Source organism: Panicum hallii, chromosome 1, assembly GCF_002211085.1.
Source record: "Panicum hallii strain FIL2 chromosome 1, PHallii_v3.1, whole genome shotgun sequence".
Taxonomy (NCBI): Eukaryota; Viridiplantae; Streptophyta; class Magnoliopsida; order Poales; family Poaceae; genus Panicum; species Panicum hallii.
The window spans coordinates 45,435,069-45,460,028 of record NC_038042.1 but is presented as its reverse complement, the minus strand read 5'-3'; the positions used below and the strand labels follow the sequence as shown (position 1 = coordinate 45,460,028).

Below are 24,960 nucleotides of genomic sequence, written 5' to 3'. Positions count from 1 at the left end.
GCGAGGGGTGGGAGGAGCACGCCAGCACGGGGGCACCGCGAGGTTTTATACGGCGGGGGAAGAAGAGTAGAGGAGACACGTCGGCGTGAGCTGTGGTCCTGTGGGGCCTACTCGTAACTCCGTCGTCGGATCAAGAGGCGACAAATGCTGCCTACTTTGACCAATGGCATCGCATTCCGGCGAGGCGGCGGCGGTGGACGACGGAGAGGCAAGCAGCAGGCAACGGATGGGTTGGGTGATCATGGCAGGATGCGGATGCCCGATCGATGCCTTGCCTTTGCGCCCCCCCCCCCCCCCCCCCCCCCCCCCCCGCGGCGCGCTCTTTGTTTCTCTTTCCCAGCTTTAATAATTTTATCAGCACCTCGGGGACTTTGGTCCTGGTGCTTTCGGTTTCGGGTGCAGTAATGCTGAAGTGACGTGGATTCAGGACCACAGGACTAGGCGTCCGCGTGAATCTCAGGTTGTACCATTGCATCTTCCTTTTCGAGGGAAATAACATTTCGCGGTGGAAAGTTATAAAACAAATCTAAATGATCTGAATCTGTAAATGCATAAAAAATGAGTAGGGATATTCGTATCCATATTCAGTTTTAGAATGGATACTAAAATAGATGTATCCAAATTCATTTTTCATAATTTTTCTCTATCTAAATTTCGATACGTATCCAGAATAAGTGTGGATATCCGATTGTATCTGCAATAATACATAATAGAGCACCTACCCAAACCATACCATAGATATATTATTCTTGTTAGTTTGAAACTAATATATTTATTGATGTAAATTCTTATTTTATTTATGTGTTGATATAAAATTATTTTTATATAACCTTCTTTACTTACTTGTCGATATATCTATTGAAATATTTACTTTTTTAAAAAATATATATTTTTATTTATACGTTGCTATATATAATTATTGAAATGTTTATTCAAAATTATTTTATTTTCAACGAACTATCTTTGTTGACAGGTGTTATATTGTTATATACCCATACTTTAATTCCTACGTACATACAGATTTTGTTATTTTAAAACCATCAATAAAGCAAATAGATAACCACTATCAATTAAGTTTAGAAGATTATGACTGCAAATTGACTATCCATTTTGAATACATATTTAAGAACATTTGAATTCTTATTGTATCCAATAAAAGATATAGATATTCAACTAAAAATATTCCCATACTATTCTATTTCCTTAGTAGTAGCCTCAACCCCAAAAAAAGTTCATTGGAAAATAATGAAAAATTGCATGATCATCGGTTTTTCATTCGGTCGAGGAGCACCAGTGATATGATCCCATATTGCTAATGCGAAGTCAATATCCGCATTAAGTAAATCACATATGGTTTTCAAACTAACGTGTCATCTGAAATGTTAGAACGAGTAGACAAAAGCCCATCCATGGTCGAATTTCTCGACCAGTTTCTACAGGCATCGGTGGCGGCGGCGGCGCATTGCCGAGCCCCCAACGGTGATGGCGCATTCGCAAGCCCACCAGCGGCGGTTCGCCCTTCCGCGTACCTCCGACGCCTGGCCTCCGAGACGGCCCATCTCCGAGCACCACCATGGCAGTGGCGTTGCCCAAGACGGCCATGACGAGAATTTTTTTAAAAAAGGGGTTAAAAAGTTAAATTCAAAAAAGGGATGCCGATTTGGAAAATTTCCAAAAAAAATAGGTACCTCCCGCCCGATCAACGGTCGGGAGGCGTGGGGCCGGACACATCCCGCCCATCCAACGGACGGGAGGTGCCAAATCTTTTTCCAGGCCCCTCTCGAGGGCCTCTTCGTGAATAAGAAACTTTTTTTATTCGCGAAGAGGCCCCTCCCGCGGCGGCAAAGGCATCCCGCCCGCCCAACATGCGGGAGGTGCCCAACAGTGCGGATTTCTTATTTTTTATTCGAATTTATATTTTACAAACTATTTAAAATTCATACTTTTTTAAATACAAGATTTATTCGCCATACTCTTTTATATACATATAAAATTTTAGTTCAATTTTATGAAGAAGATTACGGTATCTAAAACTCGTATGAAGATGGTTAAGCGATAACGTTTTGCAATGTAGAATCCAAATATTACGATAGTACGATACATCAAGCCACTAAAAATAAAATAGTATGATATAAAAAATAGTTTAAATATACAGAGTCCACTGAATTAGGAGTATCTACTCCGCCTGTCCCGGTCCTCGCGCTCTCTTGTTCCTCCCCCCTAGTCCTAGGCCGTCGGCGTATGTGCCTCTCCGAGTACGTGAGTGCATCTGGAGCACGGTGAGGACGAGGCGGAGGAGGCGCCGGCGTGAACGGGTCATCCTGGGACTGTGGAGGTGGAGCGTCATATGTCTGGGAGGGGCCAATGATGTCTGGTCCGGCGCCGCTGCCCTCCAACTCCGACAAACTGATGGAGCCGCCGTCCCAGTCTGGCACACCGGACATACCCCCGTGTGCAGGAGCCCCCATCGACCACGCATGCTGAGTAAAGCCCTGAGAATACGGAGCAGCTGGCGTCGAACCTGACGGGAGAGACGTTCCTGGAGCACAGGCGCCAAACGTCTGAGGCTCCATTCTTGCAGGAGGAGGCCCCATTGAGTCGAGTGCATAACTATAAAAACAAACAAAATTAGTCGTGTAAATCAAAGTTGATCGAAATTGCAATTATAAAGGACTTACAGCTCGAACTGGCGGCAGTACCGCTGGACGCTGCGTGCGGTGCTGCAGAGGTCGATGGGCCAGCTGTGTACACGTGGGCGGACGCATGAGATGAACTGGAGGCCCCCACGTCGTCTCTGCTGCAACAAGTCAGTGCATGTAACGCTCGCGTCAAGTTGTCATGAATCCGACGAAAGCTCTCTTTGTACTGTGCCTCCGCTACACATACTCCACGGTCAAACAACGTGATCTGAGATGTAGCTTCGATCTCCACGCTGTGGATCCGATCGATATGCATGAGTAATGGGAAGCAGAGTAATATTGTTATCGATTTTTTTAATAAAGATTTAATAATTGAAGTTGCGAAAGACGTACCGCGCCATGCTGCGCCTGATCACGGTACAAGGGATACGTGTCCGAGATGGTCGGCGCGTGCTGATGCTTCGCATCATCAAGACGTGAAAGAGTGACGTACGGACGCGTGCGAGTGAGGTACCAGCGGAGGTATGCGCCGTAAGACGCCTCTGTGTGTGGCTGCGGCTCGTCCCACACATCGCCAGGTGCGTCTAGCCACCCTCCTACGTACTCCTGCAGCTTGACAACTCAGTTTACTTCGTTGCCATGATATCCCCTGCGCGAATATCTGTTGCAAACATTTGGAAGACAATATTATTTCATGATAACGATTATATAATTAATAGAAAATGAGTTATCACAAACTTACTCGTGTACGCTGCGCGGCACGGCCTGGAATGCTCGTGGGAGGAGAGGGAAGTGCTATCGTGCCTCATCACTCGCTCGACGCAGTATGGCTCCACGACAATATCGAATATTAGGTTCGTCTTTGTGATTCAGTACGCCTCGTCACGCGTGCACAGGGAGGACAACCGGTACGGCGCACGTGTCTGGATAGCCGCAGCGGTGTACGGGATCCAGATGACATCCTGTCGCCGGCCTGAAGCATACGTGCGAGTGGCAGCAAACCAGCCTCACGTAACCTGTATATTTTGCATTATGGTTACAATTGTCATACAACCAATACATTCATTCCGTAAAAAAATACAAAGTATCACCTGTCAAGCCAGCGGTCGTCCAAGTGCAACAACTCCTTTGCTACACGAGGGCGCAAATCGTGAGCTGCTGCCCCACCACCGCTGCCAGGTACTACCCCATTCGGCCCATAAATCACATTTCCTTCTCCGTAATATATATATTAAAAGTACCCTTCTCGGAAGATATATCTGTCAATTATTAATAAACTAGTTATACTACATATTAATACACAACGATCCTAAGTTTCAGCGATTTTCAGATTATATTTTCCAGATTCTAAACTATTCAGAATATAAATTATACTAAAAATAATTAAAAATACTAAAAACTATTCAAAATATAACTACCCTAAAAAATATTTCCTAGATTATAGTTATTTTCAAGTAATTATACGACTAGAACGAGAATATACCTCCAAACCGACGCGTGAACAGATCTTCGCCGCTTCCTCTCCTCTCTTCCTCTCCTTCCTTTCTTTTTTTCCTAGTTTTTGCTGAATAAAATAGGAATTTAGGGGGCAGGTGGGGGCTTATACAGGGGGAGGGGAAGGCGGGATGCCCCTCCGCACTGCAGGGGCCCGCATCTCCCGCCCGTTGGGCGGGCGGAATGCCCCCGCGGCCGCGTCAGGGACTTCTTCGCGAATAAAAAACTTTTCGCATTCGCGAAGAGGTCCTCGAGAGGGGCCTGGAAAAAGATTTGGCACCTCCCGCCCGTTGAATGGGCGGGAGGTGTTCGGCCCCACGCCTCCCGCCCGTTGATCAGACGGAAGGTATCTATTTTTGAAAATTTTCCAATTCGGCACCTTTTTCAAATTTATTTTTTTAACCTTTTTTTTTTTAAATTCGCCACGACGATGCCCAACAAGGAGAGGGAGAGCGACTCGCCACGATCAATGGCCGGCGCATGGCTACACCTCCACACAACTTCCAGCTTCCGCGCGGCGAACGTGGTCGACCTCGACCCCATGGCGCGCTCTCCTCTACACCGGCCACTCCCCTCGTCCATCCCTGCCTTCTCCTCGTTCCTGGTAGCGCTCATAACCGGTAATGGGCGGAACGGAGAGCAATGGCAGCGCCAGGACAAGGTGAAGCGGCGGCATCCGGTGGCCAGGACAAGGCCGACGTAGCACCAAGCAGCGGTACCTAAATGTGCAACCATGGCAAGGTAAGCGCATGTCACATCGTAACCTTTGACCTCTGAAACTCAGTACTGTCATATGCACGCTGGCACGCACGAATCCTGTTCGACTGAATGCCCCAATGCTATGCGACATATTCACGCACACAACCTGTTCGATTAAATGTCTCTATCTGAAAGCTTACTTGAAAAATCATGTCCAAACGATCTTCATCAAGTAACCTCCAGTGCTGGCCTTGTCCAAGGTAGTACGCTTCTTCTATAGCATGATTTCCTGTCGTGTTTAGCAGCTCCTTTTTTTTCCACATATCTAATGCTAACTGCAACGGAACTTTTTTCAGGATTTTGTTATGTAGCCAAAGTCCAACTCAGCATCTGTTAAGCAACCTACTATCAACACTTCAGCAGTCAGGACCCCAACCGAAAGCTCAACTCTTGTCACCTTGGCAGATAAACTCGATGAACTTATATGGTGATCAAAGCAAGCCTGCGATTGGGGTCTATCATATTGTTTCATGATAGTTGCTCCGATGCCTGTGTTCTTAATCTGAATCATCAAGATGATGTCGATTCAGAGACTTTCACGCATCGATATCACATAATGCTATGCCAAAAGATAACAAACTGGTCCAAACTCGAATTGCTGCAACTTGCATGTTGTTTTGACTTTTGACCTTTCTAACTTCTCATGGAGCATTGGCTGGTCTTGGGGAACAATCGTAGAAGAAAGGGGCAAGAGGGAAGGGGGGAAAAGAAGACCACCAGATGTGCCTGGTCCCCTGGTTGCCTCCGCCCCTGCTTTACTGTAGCAGCCGATCTGGAGCGCTGGTTTCCGTTCGGACGGCTGCGGGAGGGCCTTAACGCAATTTAAAGCAGAGGATCTCGTTCCCACAGCCAGCTCCTGTATGTTGCATCTCGAAGTAAAATCAGAAACAGAACAGAGCTCGAGAAGTTGACTAGCATAGCGAGGAGGCCAGGAAGGAAAAATACTGGCGGCATGGGGTTGCCCAAGGCCGCCAAGAGCATGGTGAAGCAGCGCATCTGCCGTCGCCGGTTCGGCGCGCTGCTCGCTACCGCCCTCGTCGCGGCCGTCCTCGCTGTCGTCGTCTTCTCCAACCTGTTCGCGCACGATCCAAACGGTGAGCTCTCCATGGTTACTGAGCTAAATGACAGCTAGCGCATCTTTCTTCTGTTGCTTTCTTCTTCCCCTATCAACGAATGTGTATGTGCGTTCTTACTAGATGTTTATTGGGACTCGTAGCCTCCTCGCAGTTCAAGACCCTCCGGCCTGTGCGCGATGCGTCGGAACCTACAGGTAAATGAAAAAAAATCGAATTTATGTGGGGGGTCTTGGAATCTAGACCGGATTGGTCGGATTTGATAATTTGGTTTGCAAGATGCAGACACCGGAGGATCTCCCAACAAGGAGGACCTTGCAACATCGATATCTGATCAAGAACTCGATGCTGGAATTTCTGGTGTGGCATTGTTACTTCTCACACTACTGCTCCATGTCCCAACCTGAGGGGATTAGCTAATTTGAAGTTCTGATTCTTGTGGGTTGGCGAAATGTAGAGCCCAATCAAGCTTTCCAGGAAACCACGCCTGCAGTTAGCGAAGGAGGGACATCAACGTCGGTGCCGGACCAAGGAGGGAAAAGCACAGGAGGATCTGGTATGTCTCCCTGAATCCCTGATCTGATCATGAAGTAGTTTGGAGATGCTACTAGTGCAGGTCACACTGTCTATACTTCTTTTTTGTTGTTGTCGTTTGGAGTTTGGGTTCACCTGTAGAACCTGTGGAGAAAATCAATCTTCCCCTCAGGGTCACCTGCTAAGTCAAGTACAGTGTAGATACATCTCTCTTTGCATTATTTGTTTCTATGCCTGTGGATATACTGCTGTGTAGATGTGTGTACCATAAGTTTGGAACTAGTACATCACAGACAGAGTGTTCCAACTTCACCCGTGCTATCCGACACCAAGAGATAGTAAAGAGGTCTCTTGAAGGGGGGTAAAACTCTTCCTTGCACTGGGGTAAAGATAAAGATAAAGTCTATTGATATGCTTTAGATGGACCACAGGGGCATTAGCATTTGGTGTAGATGTTTTTTACATTTAGCAGCTCATTATTTGTACCGGTGGGCTACGTTTAGGCAGGAGGAAAATACTTGTGAAAACTAAATAGGTTTCATTATTCTGGCTACATTTGTTGGTCCAAATGGATTTTTCATTTCACTCAAAGAAGCCCAAAGGGCAGTCTTGATACATATATAGACTCCAAACAACATATTTTAGGGAAAATGCTACTAGACTCTTAAGACACTTTAAGACGCCGATACAAGGATATTATAGTGAATATGCTATAGCATGACGCAAAGACTTAAATAGAAAAGTGGTGCTCTAACATGGGCACCAACCTTCTTCTATCAATTCTCCCCCTAAGTCTTGTGCGACGCCCAAGTCTTGTGAAGTCTTCTAAGGGATCTTGATAATCCCAATCCTGGACCGCAACTCCTGAAACTTGACTCTCCCAAGAGATTTGGTGAGGAAGTCAGCGAGCTGGTCCTGCGTGCTGATGTAGTTGGTCTTGACGCTCCCATCCTCCAAGCAGCCCCTTATGAAGTGATACTTCACCCTGATGTGCTTGCTGCGCTCATGGAAGACTGGGTTCTTCGCCAGGGCTAGGGCGGACTTGCTGTCCACCCGGAGCTCCACTGCTTCGGCATCTCTACCAAGGAGATCACCAAGCAGTCGAGCCAGCCAGATCGCCTGCGTTGAAGCGGAAGTAGCGGTGATGTACTCTGTCTCACAGCTGGACAGAGCCACCACCTGTTGCTTGACCAGACACTTGCCGAGGAAGAACATCGTCCCGCTTGTGCTCTTGCTAGTGTCGATGTCGCCGGCGTGGTCGCTGTCGCTATAGCCGATGAAGTGTGCCGCGTCGGGACACTTCGGGTAGTGCAGGCTGTAGTCGAGGGTGCCCGCGACGTAGCGGATGATCCTCCTGACGGCTTGCAGATGCTCCGCCATCGGTCGCTGTATGAACCGACTCCGGCCGTGTGTGGGTGAGGTAGCGAAGGCTCCCCAAAACGCCGTCGGTACTCCGTGGTGTCGACCTTCTCTGTGGTGCTGTCGCGGCTCAGCTTCAACCTCTCCTCCATCGGAGTGAGAGAGAGGTTGCAGTCAATGAGCCCACCTAGCTCAACGATGTGCTTAGCGTAGGCAGTCTGTCGAGAGTGATGCCGGAGTCGTCCTGGTGCACCTCGATCCCCAAGTAGAAGGAGAGGGGCCCCAGGTCGCTCATTCGGAAGGCGGCCTTCATCTCCTCCTTGAATACCTCCACCTCGTCGTCCTTGGCTCCGGTGATCACCAAGTCATCGACGTAGACGCCCACCAGCGGGGCATTGGCGCCCTTGCCTCGCCAGTAGACGGCCGCTTCGTGTGGGCTTTGCACGAACCCCATGGACCTGAGGGTGGCGTCCAACTTGGCGTTCCACGCCCGGGGTGCCTGCTGCAAGCCGTAGAGGGCCTTGCGCAGGCGAAGGACCTTTCCCTCCTTGTTGGGGATGACGAATCCCGGCGGTTGGTGGACGTGGACCTCCTCTTTCAAGTCGCCGTTGAGAAAGGACTTGACATCCATATGGTGGACGCGCTAGCCCTCCTGGATTGCCAGCGCGGGGAGGAGACGTACGGACTCCATCCGTGCGACGGGTGCGAAGGCGTCGTCGAAGTCGACTCCCTCCTGCTGCACGAACCCGCGTGCAACCAATCGGGCCTTATGCTTGATGACTGCACCGGCTTCATCTTTCTTCAACTTGAACACCCACTTGAGGGTGATCGCACGGTATCCGGCAGGGAGATCCGCCAGCTCCCAAGTCCGGTTCCTCTCAACGGCGTCCATCTCCAGCTGCATCGTGGCGCGCCAGGTCGCGTGTCCCCCTACCTCCGCAAAGGAACGTGGCTCACCGTCGTCATGCGCCAGGTGTAGCTCCGCCTCCAAGGCGTGTGGCACAAGTCCAGGCACCGGCTACTCGCCGAGGATGTCCTCGACGGAGCGGTACCGCTGAGGCTCGCCATCGTGGTACGCGTTGACACGGTCCTCGTCGTTGGAGAGCGGCATGACGAACTCCACCGAGCGATGCTTGTCGCAAACCAGAGCTGGCGGTGCCGAGCCTGGAGAAGCGAGTGCTGACGTAGGTGTACGGGGCGCCGGCGTAGACGTACGAGGCGTCGGTGTATGAGAACGAGGCGTGGCCGACGGTGACGGTGGAGGGGGGCTCGCTGGAGTTGGTGACAATCCCGGAGCTGGGGCAGGCACGCTTAGTGAAGAAGAGCTGCTAGCTCACCTGGCTCCCTCGAAGTGGACGTACTCGATGACGAAGTCACTGATTGTCGAAGTCGAGCCATCGTCCACCACCTTGTCCCACGCCCAACCTCGCCCCTCGTCGAACACAATGTCGCGCGCGATGCGCACACGCTGCGTCACAAGGTCGAGGATGCGGTAGGCCTTCACGCCATCCGCGTATCCGATGAAGACCCCCGGAGTGCTCTTATTGTCGAGCTTGCCGACGCGGCCAAGCTCCTTGACGAACGCGACGCAACCGAAGATGTGGAAGTGGCTTACCGCCGGCGTGCGGTCGTGCCACACCTCGTATGGCATCTTTCCATAGAGTGCCTTGGTAGGTGAGCGGTTGAGCAGATGAACGGCGGTCATCACCGCCTCACCCTAGTAGATGGCCGGCATCCCCCTCTGCTTGAGGAGGGCACGAGCGGTGGACACCACCATCTGGTTGCAGCGCTCAATGACGCCGTTCTGCTGCGGAGTAGTGGCGCTGGATGCCCTCGTCAGCGCAGTATGCCGCGAACTCAGCCACCGTGAACTGGCCGCCGTTGTCCGTGCGCAACACACGGAGCTTGCGGCCACACTCCTCCGCAGCGGCTTGATGACGCTTGATGGTGTCCGAAGCAGCTGCCTTGGTGTCAAGGAGGATCGCCCACATGTAGCGGGAGACGTCGTCGACGAGGGGGAGGAAGTAGTGCCGGCCTCCAGGAGTAGCCGGTGTGACGGGGCCGCACAGGTCGCCGTGCACAAGCTCCAGCTTCTCCTTGGCGCGGAAGCTCACCTGTTGCGGGAACGGGAGGCGTCACTGCTTCGCCAGCATGCACGTGTCGCAGAACTGCTCCACATGGTCGATGTGCGGCATGCCCCGCACCATCTCCTTGGCACCGAGCTGACTTAGGGCCTCAAAGTTGAGGTGCCCAAAGCGCTTGTGCCACCGCCACGCGGCGTCGACGCGTCGAGCTGCAAGGCAAAGAGGCTGCGCCACCTCTGCATGGAGAACATAGAGGCGGTTGCTCCCTCTGCTAACCTTAGCGAGAATACGGTGACGAGTGTCCTAGATGCGTAGCAGTCCGTGCTCGATCTCCACGCGTGACCCCTTCTCATCCAGCTGTCCCAAGCTGATGATCGAGTTCCGCAGTGCTAGGAGGGAGTAGACACCGGTGAGCATCCAGTGCTCGCCGGTCTTCGTGACGAAGATGACAGATCTAGCACCCTCGATCTCCACAGCGGAGGTGTCCCTGAACTTGACGGAACCTCTCACGGTGGAGTCCAGGTCGGAGAAGTACTCACGCCGCCCGATCATGTGGTGGGTGGCACCGGTGTCGAGGTACCATCCGTCGATCTTCTTGTCGCTCGCGCCCTTCCCAAGGAAGGCGTGAGTTCGCGGTTCATCGAAGTGGAGGAGCATGGTTACGGCCGGTACGGGAGAGGAGCGTGGCTCGACACTCCCAGGCATCAGGAACAGGGCCGGCTCATCGTCGACCAAGTCTCCGTGACGTGAGCCTGACCGCCACGCTTCGGCTGCTTGCAGTCCTTGGCCCAGTGGCCAGCATTGCCACAGTTGTGGCAGGTGTCGCTGCAGGTGGCCTTGCGCTCGCTGGAGTTGCCGCCATCAGCGCCTCTGCGCGGCCGGGGAGCCTTGCGCTCCTTGCGCGGCTTGCACTTGCGGACGCTCGTCGAGCTCGAGGCCTCCCCCTTATTCCGCTCACCCTGACGAGCACGCCACTGCTCCTCGGTGAGTAGAAGCTTGCCGCCCGCGGTGGTCGGCTTGATGGGAGATAGCTTGCGGCCATAAATGGCCTTGAGACGGCCCGTCAACTCCTCGATCGTGAGCTCGGAGAGGTCCAGCAGCGTCTCTACCGCCAGGGCGACCTGAGTGTACTTGTCGGGGACGATGCAGAGAAGCTTCTCGACCGCCCGCTCCTCATTGATGTCGTCGTCGCCAAACCGCTTCAGCTGCTACATCAAGCTGCAGAGGCGGAGAATGAATTCGTCGATGTCCTCGCCCGGCCGGAAGGCCAAGCGATCCCCACTCCTGCCGAAGCTTCTGGAGAGTGGCGCACGGTCACTACCGATACGTGCCTTGGCGATGGCCACCCAAGCTTCCTTGGGGGTGGGCTTGTCGGCGAGGACGGGCGCCATCTCCGGCGGGACGGCCACGAGAAGGGCCTCGAGGACAGGCCGGTCCTCGTGGCGGTCGATGTTACCGTACCTCACCGTGCCCAACATCTGCCGCGCCTGCAGCTTGACCTTCATGATCGAGCTCCAGTCGGCGTAGTTCGTCTTCTTGAGCACCGGCCACGGCGCGCCGCCGCTAGAGTCCTTGAAGATCGTTTGAACGACGGGGGATCCACCCCGCCATCCTGGGCGACCCCGTCGCCGCTCCGGGGAAGGAGAGGCACGCCGGTGCCGGCGACGGGGAGATGCGTCGATACCTCTCCGCTTGCCGGAGCTTGGCCTCGACGTCATTCTCCGACCCCAGGTCACCATCGTCGTTGCCGGCGCCCGAGCCGAGGTCGTCGTAGCCGGCCTCCATCGGTTGCGCGCGGCCATAGCCTCAGCCATGGCCCGCTGGCCAGCTATGGCACGGGCCCCGTGCTCCTAGGCGCTGGTCCACGCGCGCAGCACGTTGCCGCTGCTGTAGCGGCAGACGCCGCTGCCACCTCCCGCACCTCCAGGGCCTCCCGCTTCGCCTACTCCGCGTGCCACCGCCGCTTTGCTAGCACGCGCTCTGTTTCCGCAGCAGCCGCCGCGGCCTCTGGCCTTGCCGCATCCTCCGCGCGCTAGCGCCTCGTGCTCGACAAGATGGAGCCGCCGCCGGAGGTGCGGCTCCGTGCACGAGAAGCCATGGACCGGAGTGGAGAAGCTTGCTGCAGAGGGAAGGGGAAGAACGAGCCGCACCTGCACCTGCACCTCCCCCTGCTCGCGCGCCGCTGCCTGCAAGCTGTTGGAGCCGCGCCGCACCTTTGCTCCTGCACGCGTCCTGTACCCACGAGCAGCGCGCCCCTGCTCCTCCGCCCGCGCGAGCGTCGCGCGCCCCCTGCTGCAAGCCCGCGCCCAGCCGCACGCGTGCCTTGTCCCGCACTGCCGCCCCGGGCGACGAGCCCGCGTAGCTGCGGTGGTCCTCCGTGCGCGCGTTGGCCGTGAGCCGAGCCGCCGGATCAACATGCGAGACTGCGCCGCGCGGAGGGAGAGCAACGGGAGGGGGCGGTGAAGACGCGCCACCGGGGGAGGTAGAGAAGGGCGCCGCCGACGGGTGGGCAAGGGGCGTGCTGTGCACCGCCGGATTGGAGGGTCAGAGAGAGATGGCAGCGGCTGGGGCAGAGAGAGAAGGCTGGTAAAGGGAGAAAACAAAACCCTAGCTCTTGATACCAATTTTTGGCTCAAATGAATTTTTCATTTCACTCAAAGAAGCCCAAAGAGCAGTCTTGATGTATATATAGACTCCAAACAGCATATTATTAGGAAAATGCTACTAGACTCTTAAGACACCTTACTAGACTCTTAAGGCACCTTAAGACGCCGATACAAGCATATTCTAGTGAATATGCTATAGCATGACACAAAAACTTAAATAGAAAATTGCTGCTTTAGCATGGGCACCAGCCTTCTTCTATCAACATTTGTATAAAGAAGCGGAGGATAAGATCGCGACAATTTTATTTATATCTACCTATATATGGGAGCTCACTTTAGATATAACAAGTCAGCTTGTTTATCTGAGGATGAGAATTTAGTTACTCTAAGGACTAAATATGATGACTTCATCTATTTATATTTGCTTTAGATCCTCCATATGAAAGTTTCCTTTTGAAAACCTCAACTTACAGAAATAGGCTTAGAATTAACCTGTCACTAATGAATTGAAAAGGAAAAGTTCGATTGACAACCAAATGTACTTTTTATGAAGTTATTTTGTGAAATTGTCACCGCAAAACATAAATTTTTTCTTTTGTTTTTATTTCTAAATATAGTATAATCTTCACCTATCATGGTTCAGAGGAAAACAGAGATCCAAGAGTACTGAAAAATAGGATCAGTGAAATAAAGAAACATACAGTTGTACAACCAGTAGTATCCCAGTAGCATCCATGCTTTGCTGGTTTGTTGGATTAGATCTACTTCAATAAACACATTAACATATTCAATGTTTCCTAATCTATTTATATTTTCAAAAGGATGCAAATGAAATGTTCCTTTTCCATGAAAATTGATTTCTTTTAATGAAACAATGCATGTGGCTTCACAAACTTGCACCCTTCCACTTCAAAGCTGTCCAACAAATATCTATCAATAATTTGTGTGTGGGGATCATTGCCACTGTTTGATGTGTCATATAGAGGATATTGCATTTTGAGTTGTTTCAGAGTAAAATCTTATTTTCTACTTTGGTACCGACTCAGTTCTATTTGCTTATAGTTTAGGACATGGACACTTCCTCACTTTTTTTCCATTTCTATATCTAAATATACATTAACAAAACCAGTCATATAGAAGTACTTTTGAGGTTGAGCTTATTGATATTATTCGCATATGACATGACACATTTTGATCGATAATAGTAATCAACATTTAAAAGTTCCATTGCACACAATCTAAATCTGAAATATATTTCGTACTGGATATTGATCCAGTCAAGTCCAGCTGTACATTTTGGTTCGATTTGGTTGTGTTTTACAGTAGCATGACACGGTGCTTTTGAGACATTTCTAATCTTGTATGATTTTGCACAATGAAATCAAATAAATCTTGCGCCATCAGATGTTTTGTTGCTGATGTGATCTGATGACCATTGAAGTAAATGGCAACTTTATCCTGATACACCATTACAGCTTATTCCGTTTAGTTCCTCCTTTTTTACCCTAGATGCTCCCATGATATGGTGTTATCCCTATACTCATGTCCTATAATAGAGTCCTTAAATGGAACAACTCTGTAGCAGCCAAATACTTTCTTTGGTCCCAATTACAATTGTAATTGTTCATTGAATGACCAAACAGAAAATTCACAATTATTTCCCAATAACAAGCACTAACATTTAAAACTGGTGACTTCATATTATTTATCATCAGGTTTAGTTCAGTACACAAAATGCACACCTGGAACTGGAACAACCATCTGTGACCTCTCCAACCAGCGCTACGACATCTGTGAGCTTTGTGGTGATGCTCGCACCATCGGCCACTCCTCCACTGTAACGTATGTGCCACAGTCCCTCACTTCCAATGGTAAAGAGTGGAGCATTCCTGCACAGTCCCGGAAAAGCCTTCCATGGATCAAGAAGGTGACTGTCAAGTCCCTAAATGCTTCTCAACAGGAGCCAAGTTGCACATCCAGGCATGCCATACCGGCCATTGTCTTTGCATTAGGTGGGTTTACAGGGAACATTTGGCATGACGTCAGTGATGTTCTTCTCCCTCTGTTTCTTACTGCCCACCAGTTTGACCAAGATGTCCAATTACTTATCACCAACAATCAGCCCTGGTTCATCAAGAAGTACTCAGCAATCTTTCATCGCATCACAAAGCACAAAATTATTGATTTTGATACAGACAACCAGGTCAGGTGCTATCCACATGTCATTGTTGGACTCAGGAGCCACCGGGACTTTGGTATTGATCCGAACGCTTCGCCACATAACTACACAATGATGGATTTTCGTTTGTTTGTCCGTGAATCCTATGGATTGCCTGCACCCGAAGTGGATATACCATACAGGGCTGACAAAGATGACCCTGAGAGGAAGCCTCGGATAATGCTCATCGACCGGGGGAAGACTCGAAGGTTCATGAATGCTCCCGATGTTTTGCAAGGGCTTGATTGGTTTGGTTTTGAGGTGGTTCAGGCAGACCCGAGGGTTGACTCCAATAATCTTGATGAATTTGTGCGCTTGGTCGACTCATGTGATGCAATCATGGGTGTTCACGGTGCAGGCTTGACTAACATGGTGTTCCTGCGGTCCGGTGCAGTGTTGGTGCACATTGTACCATATGGAATTGAGTTCATGGCTGATGGGTTCTACGGTGCACCTGCAAGGAACATGGGCCTCAGACACGTGCAGTACAGCATCAGCCCGGACGAGAGCACGCTACTGGAGAAGTATGGTTGGAACCATACGGTAATCAAGGATCCAGAAGCCATCAGGAACAGTGGATGGGAGAAGGTTGGGGAGTTCTATATGTCCGCGCAGGACATTGTGCTCAACATGACAAGGTTTGGGCCTAGCTTGTTGAAGGCGATAGAGTTCATTATGTAGGTGGATGAGACGAGGTTTCTGTTAGCTACGGAAATCCATCAGTTTTCACTGAAGAAAGAAGCAACTTCACACTTTGTTTTTATAGGGCTTATTGTTTTGTTTTTATAGGGTTTATTGTCCTCGTGATGCTAATGTATAGAATTGAAAATGTATGATTGGATTGATAGTGCTGTGGATGTTAAAGAAAAGATGATAATAAGTCCATTACGATTTTCTGATGTTCAGTTTTAATCTTGACCCCCAGATCGAATGTGCCTTTTGGCATCTTGTATTGGTTGCTTACTGTTCAAATTTGTAGCCATTGTCTTGCTGGTGAACAAAGACATCGAGACTAATATAACAAACAAGAAATATGATGCAGCATCCTATAATGGTGAAAAAAAATTGCAAGCAAAGAAATATCATAATTTTTGTGAACTTCTTGGGCTATCTATCATGTTATCCTGTTTTGAACTGTAATAGTACAGGTTACAAATCAATAATGAACCCTAAAGATCCCACTTAAGTTCGAAACATGTATTGATTTAAAGGATCGCGCATCCCATTGCGCAGGAGCCGAGTGCTGCACCTCCTTTCCCGACCAATGCATATATATGAGCGTAGTGTTGAGAGCAGGGGAATTTTTGTAGCAGATGAGCTTTCCCGTTTATTTTCTTTCAGTGTTTTCCTCCGTTTTCCCTTACTCTTACGTACGTGCGTGCGATCACTATCGTGCTGAGAGAAATGGTGAAGGGGTTGGGGTAGCTGCCGCCCACTTGGTCTCGCGCCCCTCCTGCACGCCACATTGCTGAGTAAGCCACGGCGCGGATCTTGCAGTAGTCGCTGCGCCTTTTTGCCCTTTATTTCTCCGGTGCTATGAGAGATTCCCGAGCGGAGCCGCTCATCGTCACCGCTCACGCCCATGCCGACCAGACCAAGTTGCCACTTGTACTAGTCCCGGTAGCTGCTCGGCATGCCCAAATGACGACGACGACTCAGGCAGGAAAAACAATCGACGGCGACGATAAACACCTGTAACTTGCACGCAAAAAACGACCATACATGAAGCGAAGGCATCGAAACCTTGTGCTCTCCGTCGCACTCCAACACGACAGTACTAGCATGTTACGAGACATACTCCAACAGGCCTGTGAGACGCATGCAAGCCTCGGCGGCAGCTACCAGCTCTGCATATCAAAGTGGCAGAAGGCCAGCACAAGTGAAGTCAGCTGATGTTCCCCCAGCACCTAACATCGAGAGCTCCAGAGATCTGCCCTAGAGAACAGACATCTCGATCGGCTAGCTGATCTGCCAGTGATGACGTCGCTAATGGTTGCATTGCACAATTGATCTGCTCCGGTCGTGTTCAGAGCGCGCGGCGCGGGAGAGGGACGACGTGCGTACGCGTCACCGTGTCTCGGCACGGCACGCGCGCGCCCCTTCTGACCCGGCCCGGCCTGGGTCATGCGAAGACGACCATGCCTATTGCCTATCGTCATCGATCAGCAGCTACCTTAGTGCCGGCCTCCTGGCACACGCATCAGTGCATCGTCACCGTCGGCGTGGGCTGCCCGTTCTCGACGCGGCGCACTCCCCGTTGTCCGGCCGGTTCCTGCTGGCTTTGTTTCCAAACGTTACTGGTAAGTTTCAACGACAGTTTTTAGAGGACAGGATGGGATTTTTGTTTTAACAAAAAGAAGGGTTAGTTTTACTGTTACGCACGGATAGTACCCTACCAAACTTTCCGTCGCTAGCTCTATCCCAATAGCCTTCAATTCCAGCGGCGGTGTCACTTTATTTGGGGTTCCCTTTCCCGCCAAATCAAGCTGCTATGGCCGGCAGCTAGCGTACGTGTGTACCGGCAGGAATTAGGCAATCAAGGCCGTGAATGCCGCAGGGGCCGTTGGGATCCGTCCGTACGTTACACTGTTGACGCGCCCAACTACGTACGTGCCGGCCGGATCACGGGTTCAGTGGAGTACTATAGTATGTGTACATGTGCGCATTTACAAGCTTGTCTAAATAGGAGGAGATCCATCCGACCGAGAAATGCTAGCTGGGTTAACCTAGTAGGAGGCCGTGTGGTGGACTTGTATCTAGCTCTCTTATTAGGATCGGACCACAAGCGCAACTGCAACTGTAATTGAACTTCACGTTAAGTCTTAAAACTTAAAAGTCGAATCCTTCCTCCAGTCAGAAATATAAGTCCATTCAGTCTCTACTACAACATTCTGACAAGTAATATCTATATAAAATATAATATTTTACAAGTGTAAGGAGTTGTTTATTGTGGAAATATTTCTCGTAATGGCGCCAAGGGCCAACATTGTTTAAATAGCAGTCTATAGATGTGTTACGGTGGTTCCGAAGAGCTGATGTTAGGATCACTGTAGTAGAAATAATGGGTTGCAATGGCGCTTTTAGCGGGTGGAGAAAGCTGTTGCTAAATCCTATAATCCGCAATTTAAAACATTGAGTGCCAATCTTGTGGAATATTTGGGCTAGGCCCATTTATTTGAATGATAAATTAAGAATTAATAGGCCCACGAGTTAATACTGGGGAGTTATAAGGTGATTAATACCGCGTGGGTAATTGAAGAGAGTAATGGCTGGGTTGTAAATGGTGATTAAAATAGAGAATTGATGACCGGTAAATGGTGCGACTTAATTAATGGCCATTGTTGTGTCCAGATTTCTCTCCTATCACTTATAGCCGGCCTCCTCTCATTCAAGCGGAAGGAAAAACACTTTGGTATTCCTACCGAGGAGACGTCTCTCTTTCTTTCTCTGTTTTCTACTACAACATCTCTATCGCTAGCGCTGCGTGCATAGCTCTAGCGAGATCAGACCTCCGGAACGCTGAAGGTCCTGCACGGGATAGTGGGCAATCAGGTTTTTGGAAGCGTCTTCACGCGACCGCTCACTTGCTCTCCAATCAACTACTTCTTCCTCAAGCCGTACGACTATTTTCTAAAGTTGTGCGACTACTTCCTCATTGAGTACGACTAGCTCATACAACTTTTTCCTGGTGATCGTAGCTGTGTTCCCCAAATGAACATCAAGATCATCCCAACTACTTTCTTAAGGCCATCTGCATTGTATCGACTTAGTTCGACTATGTCAAATAGCCCAGACCGACACAATGTCAAGTCTAGGGAACGGCGCAACTGATGCCTCCGGCACTGGTCCCACCTCTGGATACTTTCTAAACCTGCTATGGTTTACCTTTTTATTCATATTTTTTAATAAAATTAATATGAACACAATCACATACCTTTTTGTCATAAGATCACTAATTTATATCATGGAATTGCTAGTACTACTCGGAATTAAAATATGCTGAAATTTGCCGAAATATCTAACAAATCTTGTGTTGTCATATACAAAATTTGACATTCACGGTTAAAGATAAATAAAAAATCACTACTTACGACAAATATAGATGAATTTAAATTTCCAATCCGGAGGAAATAGTGCAATAGGCTGCTTAAGCCTTACATCTACTGCTTTCATATTTGGAGTAGAAGGAAAATAATTTCAAACTTTACAGGCCTGTACATGTACATCTACTTGTATTTCCATCCCAACAGTCTCCTGTTTCTTAACGTAGTACTCCCAGTAGGTACCACCAATGTCGGTAGCTCATCAGGTTTGAATGCTTCTGCATCTTGATGTAGAGATGACGAGGCAGTATAATATATACAGCTCCATAGACCATATCGTTGAATACTGATCTGCATCCCTGGGCCCATGTTCACCACACGCAGACTGCATGCTGCGACTGCTACACCGGCCAGATTTCCGAGACTGAACACACAAGAGAGACCCGAATTCCAAGTCAGAACGCAATAATCAAACCTGTAAGCTGATCGAACTGAAGCCCTCAGCATGAACGAGCTGCAGCTTCACATGCTGGTCATCTCTGACTGCATCTCCAGTTCAAGTTTCTCCTGCAGGAGCTAGCAGTTCACACGCACTACTGTGAATTGTTCCCCCGCGATTGGCCGGCGATGATCCGGCTTGTTGATTTCTGCCTCGAGCGTTCGGTCTCGTCAACACGACGCATGAAAAAGGCCAATAATTAGGGTTAGCTAGCCAGTCGAGACCAAGTCGGTCTTGGTCTACAGTTTCTCAAGAAAGATCGGCCATTATTGATGCTCCTGGCGACAGATTTCGGCTGTTCTCGCCAGTTCGATCTGATAAGTCTCATTCTCGTAGGATAAAGATGGCGGTCAGCATCCCATGAGCAGGAATTGAATCGGTCCTCGAAACTTTTTTCTTCTCGGATCGTGCGTCATGAGCAGTGTAGTGGGTTTCGAAATCATCGTTGAACTACTATCCGTTTCTTTATCATCAGTTCCTGGCGTTCCAAGCCGGCATGCATGTCAGCTAAATTCTGCAGCTTGAAGGAAACAGTAAGCTAAATGGGCGTGAGAGCTAAGTTAGAAAGAACTGCAAAAACATTAGAAGTCAAAGCAGTGTGATGTGATGCATGCGCACATACGTATAAGCAACTAAATCGGTCCTTCAAGTGTTTTCTATAGCCATGTTAGGCATGGCAAGTACCCCTCCTTCCTGATGAACTAAATTATTGTTCGGCAGCAGTACTAGCATGAAAGCAAAGAGAGTCTTCTCATTGATAAATGATACCACAGCATTGACTGGGCGCTTATTTTACGACATGGTTACGCAATAATTTAAGTTTCCTGCTATTCAGATTTGAGCTCACCTGAAAGATGCTTCCCCAAGTCCCGACTGCATTTCTTTCGTTCTGACCTAGTGTTGGTATCTGCACCTAATTCCCTTTCGTATTCCTTACATCTAGACTTGGGTGGCATTGTTGGCAATCTCGATGGATGTTGAGCTAGATCTTCATTCAAAAGCATTGAGTTGGATCAAACCGGTCCGGGCCTCATGTGACACCGAACAACACTGGTACCACTTGTACGATCGCCATGGCTGGACCACACCATCACTCCCAAACATAGTACAGTAGTATCATCTAATAACAGCTTCGCATCCAACGCCATAAACTTGCTACAAGGGACCGCCCCTAAACAAAGCAATCAATCGGAACGAGCTAGGTGCCGTAGTACTACATGGACGTGTCTCCTTTTCCAAGATCTCAGATCCCCTTCATTTCCGGCAAAAATCGAGCCTTCAACCCACGCCGCTGAGTCCTCCCTCTGCTATCTGTCTGTCCTCGTCCCCAACCCCCATCGATCGCCGTCAGAAACTGAGAGCTGCCGCCTAGCCTCTCGGCCCTGGTCCCTCCTCGTTCACCAGTCAACATTAGCTCATTGCACGCCCCACCTCACGCTCTACCGGTCCAAGAACTCCAGCCGTGCATGCGCGGCGTGCCGTCGGTCGATCGATCCGATCCGGTCTCCCATTCGCGCTTGGAAAGCTGCGTTCGAGACGGTACGATCGAGTTGACGTGCGCTCGAAACAAACAACGCCATCGATCCTGCCGGCTCCCATCATGCGTCACACTAGTGGCCCGCTGCTGCTGCTGCAGGCCACCAAGCCATCGATGCCACCAATCGTGCCAACGGCGACCGAGACGAACGGACGGACGGTTGCCAGTTGGTTGTTGCTCCCTTTCTCTCTTGTGAGAGCTGATTCTCTCGGCGTGCTCGATTGGCCAGGCAGTGGCAGCAGCAGTTCCGTGGCTGATGGACTCCACTGACTTGGGGATGGGCATCATGTTCCTGCTGCTGCCGATCCATGAAGCAATAAGAGCAGCTAGCTCGCCTCCCCTAAACCTGATGGCGACAAAACAAGGTGGTCTAGCTGCTGTGCTCGTTTGACCTGACTTGCAGGAGCACTGAACGTATGACCGGCCGGCCGGCCGGAGGCCAGAGCAGCCGAGCCCTGCCTTCACGACGCCGGCACCAGCCACTAGTATATTGCTCCCCACTCCCCGGTGGTTTGGTCTCCGGTCATCTTCGCGTGGACGGACTCTAGCTCAACTCGTCTGATCGCAACGTATATGTTTGCATGCATCGGAAGGAACATACAGAGGCTATTAATAATTTAATTAATTAATATTGATAGCTAGCTAGTACTCCCCATGTTCAGACATACGTAGCGTCTGGTGTCTTACCAAAGATTATCTTAATTGAATAATGGGTTGTCTGAACCACTTGGTCTCGAGATCCTGATGGATATTGTCTGACCAAAGACGGTATGGGCAAAGCAGTTTTTTAACATATTGGCACACGGAGACTGCTGGAAGATATGTAGTTTTTGCTACGTATATAGATACAGTGTTTATCTAGGTGTATAGTAAAATTTATGTATCTGGATGTATTTAGATTTGCCAAAATGATCTAAATTTGGAACGAAGGGAGTATATGCTAAATATTTTTTCGTGAAGGTTGCGTATATGATATATATACACTACATATACGGTAGTAGCATCCATGAAGCTTCCATGCATGACTCTGCTCGGAGCCTGACGGATCAAGTCATGAGCCTGAAGTATCAGTACACCGACGCATTCTCTTGATCTGGTTAAGCACTGATCCATCACACTGGCAGCTGAAAGGTTCGCATCCGAAGCTGATGGATCCGAGGACGACTTGTTCTTGAATTGGCAATTGGCGCTTCTTCCTCGACCGAAACGAAACCACCAAGAGACGTTCATGTAAGGTCTGTACTGAACACGTTAGGTTCGCCGTTTGCCTTTGTGTCGGTCAGGCCGTGGTTTTCTCCGGCGGATCGGGGCGCGTCGGATCACCTACTGCCGCCGGGCAGGGGACGAGCGGAGCCAGCACCGACGGCCTGTTGACCTGCTCCGCCCGCTCGCGGCAGACACGCGTGCTCGACACTTCACATCACGTAGAACGCAAACTTGCCGCTGGCTAGGCATCCTGATCGGTCCTGCTCCGTCCTACTATCGAAGCAGCAAGTTGCCACTGTGTGCCGGCCGCCTTGCTTTTGGTTTCAGGATTCTGCACAAGGGTCAGACGCATCAACAACAGCGACACGGTCAGTCACATGCGACGACGCTAGCGATGATGTGTGCGCGCGACACAGACACAGTTGGGCGTTGGCATCAGTAACAGATGGCATGGCGTCTCAAAAGGAAAAGTTAGCATACGGCAGGTGGCACGTTGAAGCGAGTGACAGGGCCGGGCGTGGCACGGGCAGGTTCTCTGGCATCCACTGTGTGTTTACCAGCGGCCATGGCGACCAATCTACTAATTAAGCTTGTTTTGTTTTACTTCCTAGTGCCTGTCTTAAACTCTGAAAAATCTATCTCGGCAGAAACTTTGGAATTCGAAAACTATTTACAGTCTCATCTTGCTTTGCCACGGAGAAGATAGTATTGTATCTCCACAAGTTTGAGGCTTGGCAGCACTGTACTCCTACTAAACTTCATAGAAAAGTAGAAAACTCCTTGTACTTGCCATGCTCCATATTGACATTTCAGCTCCTAGTGTCATGTACTCAAGCTCTCGTGTTTTTACGAGCGTTTGCTTCAACCAGTCGGTGATCGCCTTTCTTGCGTCGTTTCCCGTACCACCACCAGTGTTGACGTCCGCTCGATCGAGGCGATGACCAGCAAAGCCAGAACCCATTCTTGATTTCTTCGTCATCCATGGCCTTCATCCAGGTTGCGTGGTCAGTTTCCTCGCGGAATGCAAATCTCCTCGAACCGATGCGTCGATGAAAAGCAGCTCCTTTTTTTTTTCCTCCCCTGACACCGTCTTGGGGAGATGGATGCACAGTCATGAGCCATCGGTCGAACACAGACGTCTGGTCAGGGCAGGAGGACGTGGAGCGAGGCGTTCTTGGCGGCCGCGCACACGGGGCACGCCTCGGCACCGGCCTCGCACCCGCGGCAGAGGCACAGGTGCCGGCACGGCAGCAGCAGCACGCTCGCGTCTGCCGCGCCGCACGACCTGCACGCCGCCCTCGCCCCGCCGGACGCCTCCGCCGCGCCCTCCTCCTCCTCCTGCTCGAAGCAGCACGACTCCGCGTCCTCGGCGTCGCCCGCACCCTCGGCGCGTGGCGGCGACGACCGCACGAGGCTGTCGAGCGTGGCGCGGAGGCCCGCCGCGACGGCCTCGTGGCCCTTGGCGACGTCCTGCCAAGCGCGGCCCTCGGCGACCGTCTGCCGGAGCCTCTCGTGAAGCTCCGCGTTGCGTACCAGGGCGCGCTCCAGCTCGGCCTCGGCCGCATGCAAGCGCCGCGCCGCCGCACGCTCCACCGCCGACACCACCGCCCGGACGTGCCGGCGGCGCGCCTCCTGCAGCCCCGCCCGCAGCCTCTCGTTCTGCGCGCGCGGAATCCAAAACCAAGCTGGACCCAGTGAGACGGCCGAAGTTCGCGACAGAACCCTGCAAATCTTGGCGAGGAATGAAATAACCAACGCACCTCGATGCGGATGAGCGCGTCCATCTCGACGCCGTGGCGGTAGAGGTGGGAGAGGAGGCCCTGCGAGGCCGGCGCGAGGCTCGCCGGGCGGCCGCTAGTGGACGCCGCGCCAGAGCAGAGCAACCTGCTCTGCACGTCGCCTGCCGGCGCGAACTCCTGCGGCACGGGCACAGGCACCGGCACCGGCGGCAGCAGAGCGCGATGGCCTTGCAGGTCCGCGATCAGGCCCGCGCCGGCCACCTCGCCCACCCTTGCGCGCTTCCTCGACGGCCCGAGGCAACCCGTGTCGCCGTTGTTGTTGATGATGCAGGTGAGGCCGCTGAACGCCGTGTTGCCGCCCACCGCGGCGGCGAGAGAGTGACCGCCGCCAGGCTCGCCGAGGAACACCGAGGCGCTCATCATCGCGTCGTCCAGCGCTGGCCTGCGGAGCACGACACGCACGGGTGAGTAATCGAGACGCCGTACGCGGTGGTTTTCGCTGAGGATGAATAAATAGGAGGCCGGCGAGAGAGAGGGAAAGAGAGGAAGATCGCGAGGCGAACCTTGTGGTGATGGCGCGCGGGTCATGGGGGAAGGCGTGGGCGGCGTACTGGGCGTGCACGGCCATAAGGGGGGAAGGCCTACCACCAGGAGAGGACGGCACGAGGGAGGAGGACGAGGAGGCAAGGATGGCGTTGGGCGGTACCGTAGCAGTGCGACCACGCCGCGCGAGGACGTGGGATCATGTAACCGTGGGGTGGGGGTGGGTGGTGGTGGTGGTGAGCAGGGCTAGCGAGGTTATATATGGCAGGGCCATGGCGGATTCCGCGGTAAGCGCGGCAAGGAAAAGGAAGCGTGGGCGTGGGGTGTGGGGGCGTCGCCTCCTAGTGTTGGATCAAGAGGCGACAAGTGCTGTTTGCTTCGGCGAGATCAGAGATTATCACGGGGAGTGGAAAAAAGACGCTTTTTCTCAAGAAGGCAAGCAAGCAAAGGAGCCTTGGGATGGGTTGGGTGGGGTTGGGTGGTGCATTGGATTGATACCTTGCCTTTTCTGCTGTTTTTTCCTCTTTCCCGGAGGCTTCGTCATTTTCCCACTCGACCGTTTCTAGCCCAGTACACACACTACAATTCAGAACCATATGGTGTGCTGTACACTAGCAGGTAGCAGCC

At 51.2% G+C, this 24,960-nt stretch overlaps 2 protein-coding genes across 2 annotated transcripts; one reads left to right on the top strand and one right to left on the bottom strand.

Annotated features, from left to right (window-relative positions):
- Positions 1-5,529: 5,529 nt before the first annotated feature.
- On the top strand, positions 5,530-15,678 carry LOC112894493 (protein O-linked-mannose beta-1,4-N-acetylglucosaminyltransferase 2-like). The gene is made up of 5 exons (XM_025962228.1): positions 5,530-5,986; positions 6,109-6,162; positions 6,251-6,325; positions 6,423-6,521; positions 14,264-15,678. The coding sequence occupies exons 1-5, from the start codon at positions 5,845-5,847 to the stop codon at positions 15,445-15,447; spliced, it is 1,554 nt and encodes a 517-aa protein (XP_025818013.1). The 5' UTR covers positions 5,530-5,844; the 3' UTR covers positions 15,448-15,678.
- Positions 15,679-22,497: 6,819 nt separating this feature from the next.
- LOC112894522 (probable BOI-related E3 ubiquitin-protein ligase 3) lies at positions 22,498-24,742 on the bottom strand. The gene is made up of 3 exons (XM_025962274.1): positions 24,354-24,742; positions 23,812-24,232; positions 22,498-23,710 (listed from the first exon to the last, which is right to left on the bottom strand). The coding sequence occupies exons 1-3, from the start codon at positions 24,416-24,418 to the stop codon at positions 23,195-23,197; spliced, it is 1,002 nt and encodes a 333-aa protein (XP_025818059.1). The 5' UTR covers positions 24,419-24,742; the 3' UTR covers positions 22,498-23,194.
- Between the last annotated feature and the right edge of the window lie 218 nt (positions 24,743-24,960).

What these genes read in the sequence shown, in the direction of transcription:
- LOC112894493 (XM_025962228.1), top strand. Translation starts at nt 5,845, where the DNA reads ATGGGGTTGCCCAAGGCCGCCAAGAGCATGGTGAAGCAGCGCATCTGC. An exon ending in CGATGCGTCGGAACCTACAG is followed by an intron (nt 6,163 to 6,250) that starts GTAAATGAAAAA and finishes TGCAAGATGCAG; the next exon opens with ACACCGGAGGATCTCCCAAC. An exon ending in ACTCGATGCTGGAATTTCTG is followed by an intron (nt 6,326 to 6,422) that starts GTGTGGCATTGT and finishes GGCGAAATGTAG; the next exon opens with AGCCCAATCAAGCTTTCCAG.
- LOC112894522 (XM_025962274.1), bottom strand. Translation starts at nt 24,418, where the DNA reads ATGGCCGTGCACGCCCAGTACGCCGCCCACGCCTTCCCCCATGACCCG. An exon ending in CCGCGCGCCATCACCACAAG is followed by an intron (nt 24,233 to 24,353) that starts GTTCGCCTCGCG and finishes CGTGCTCCGCAG; the next exon opens with GCCAGCGCTGGACGACGCGA. An exon ending in ACGCGCTCATCCGCATCGAG is followed by an intron (nt 23,711 to 23,811) that starts GTGCGTTGGTTA and finishes CCGCGCGCGCAG; the next exon opens with AACGAGAGGCTGCGGGCGGG.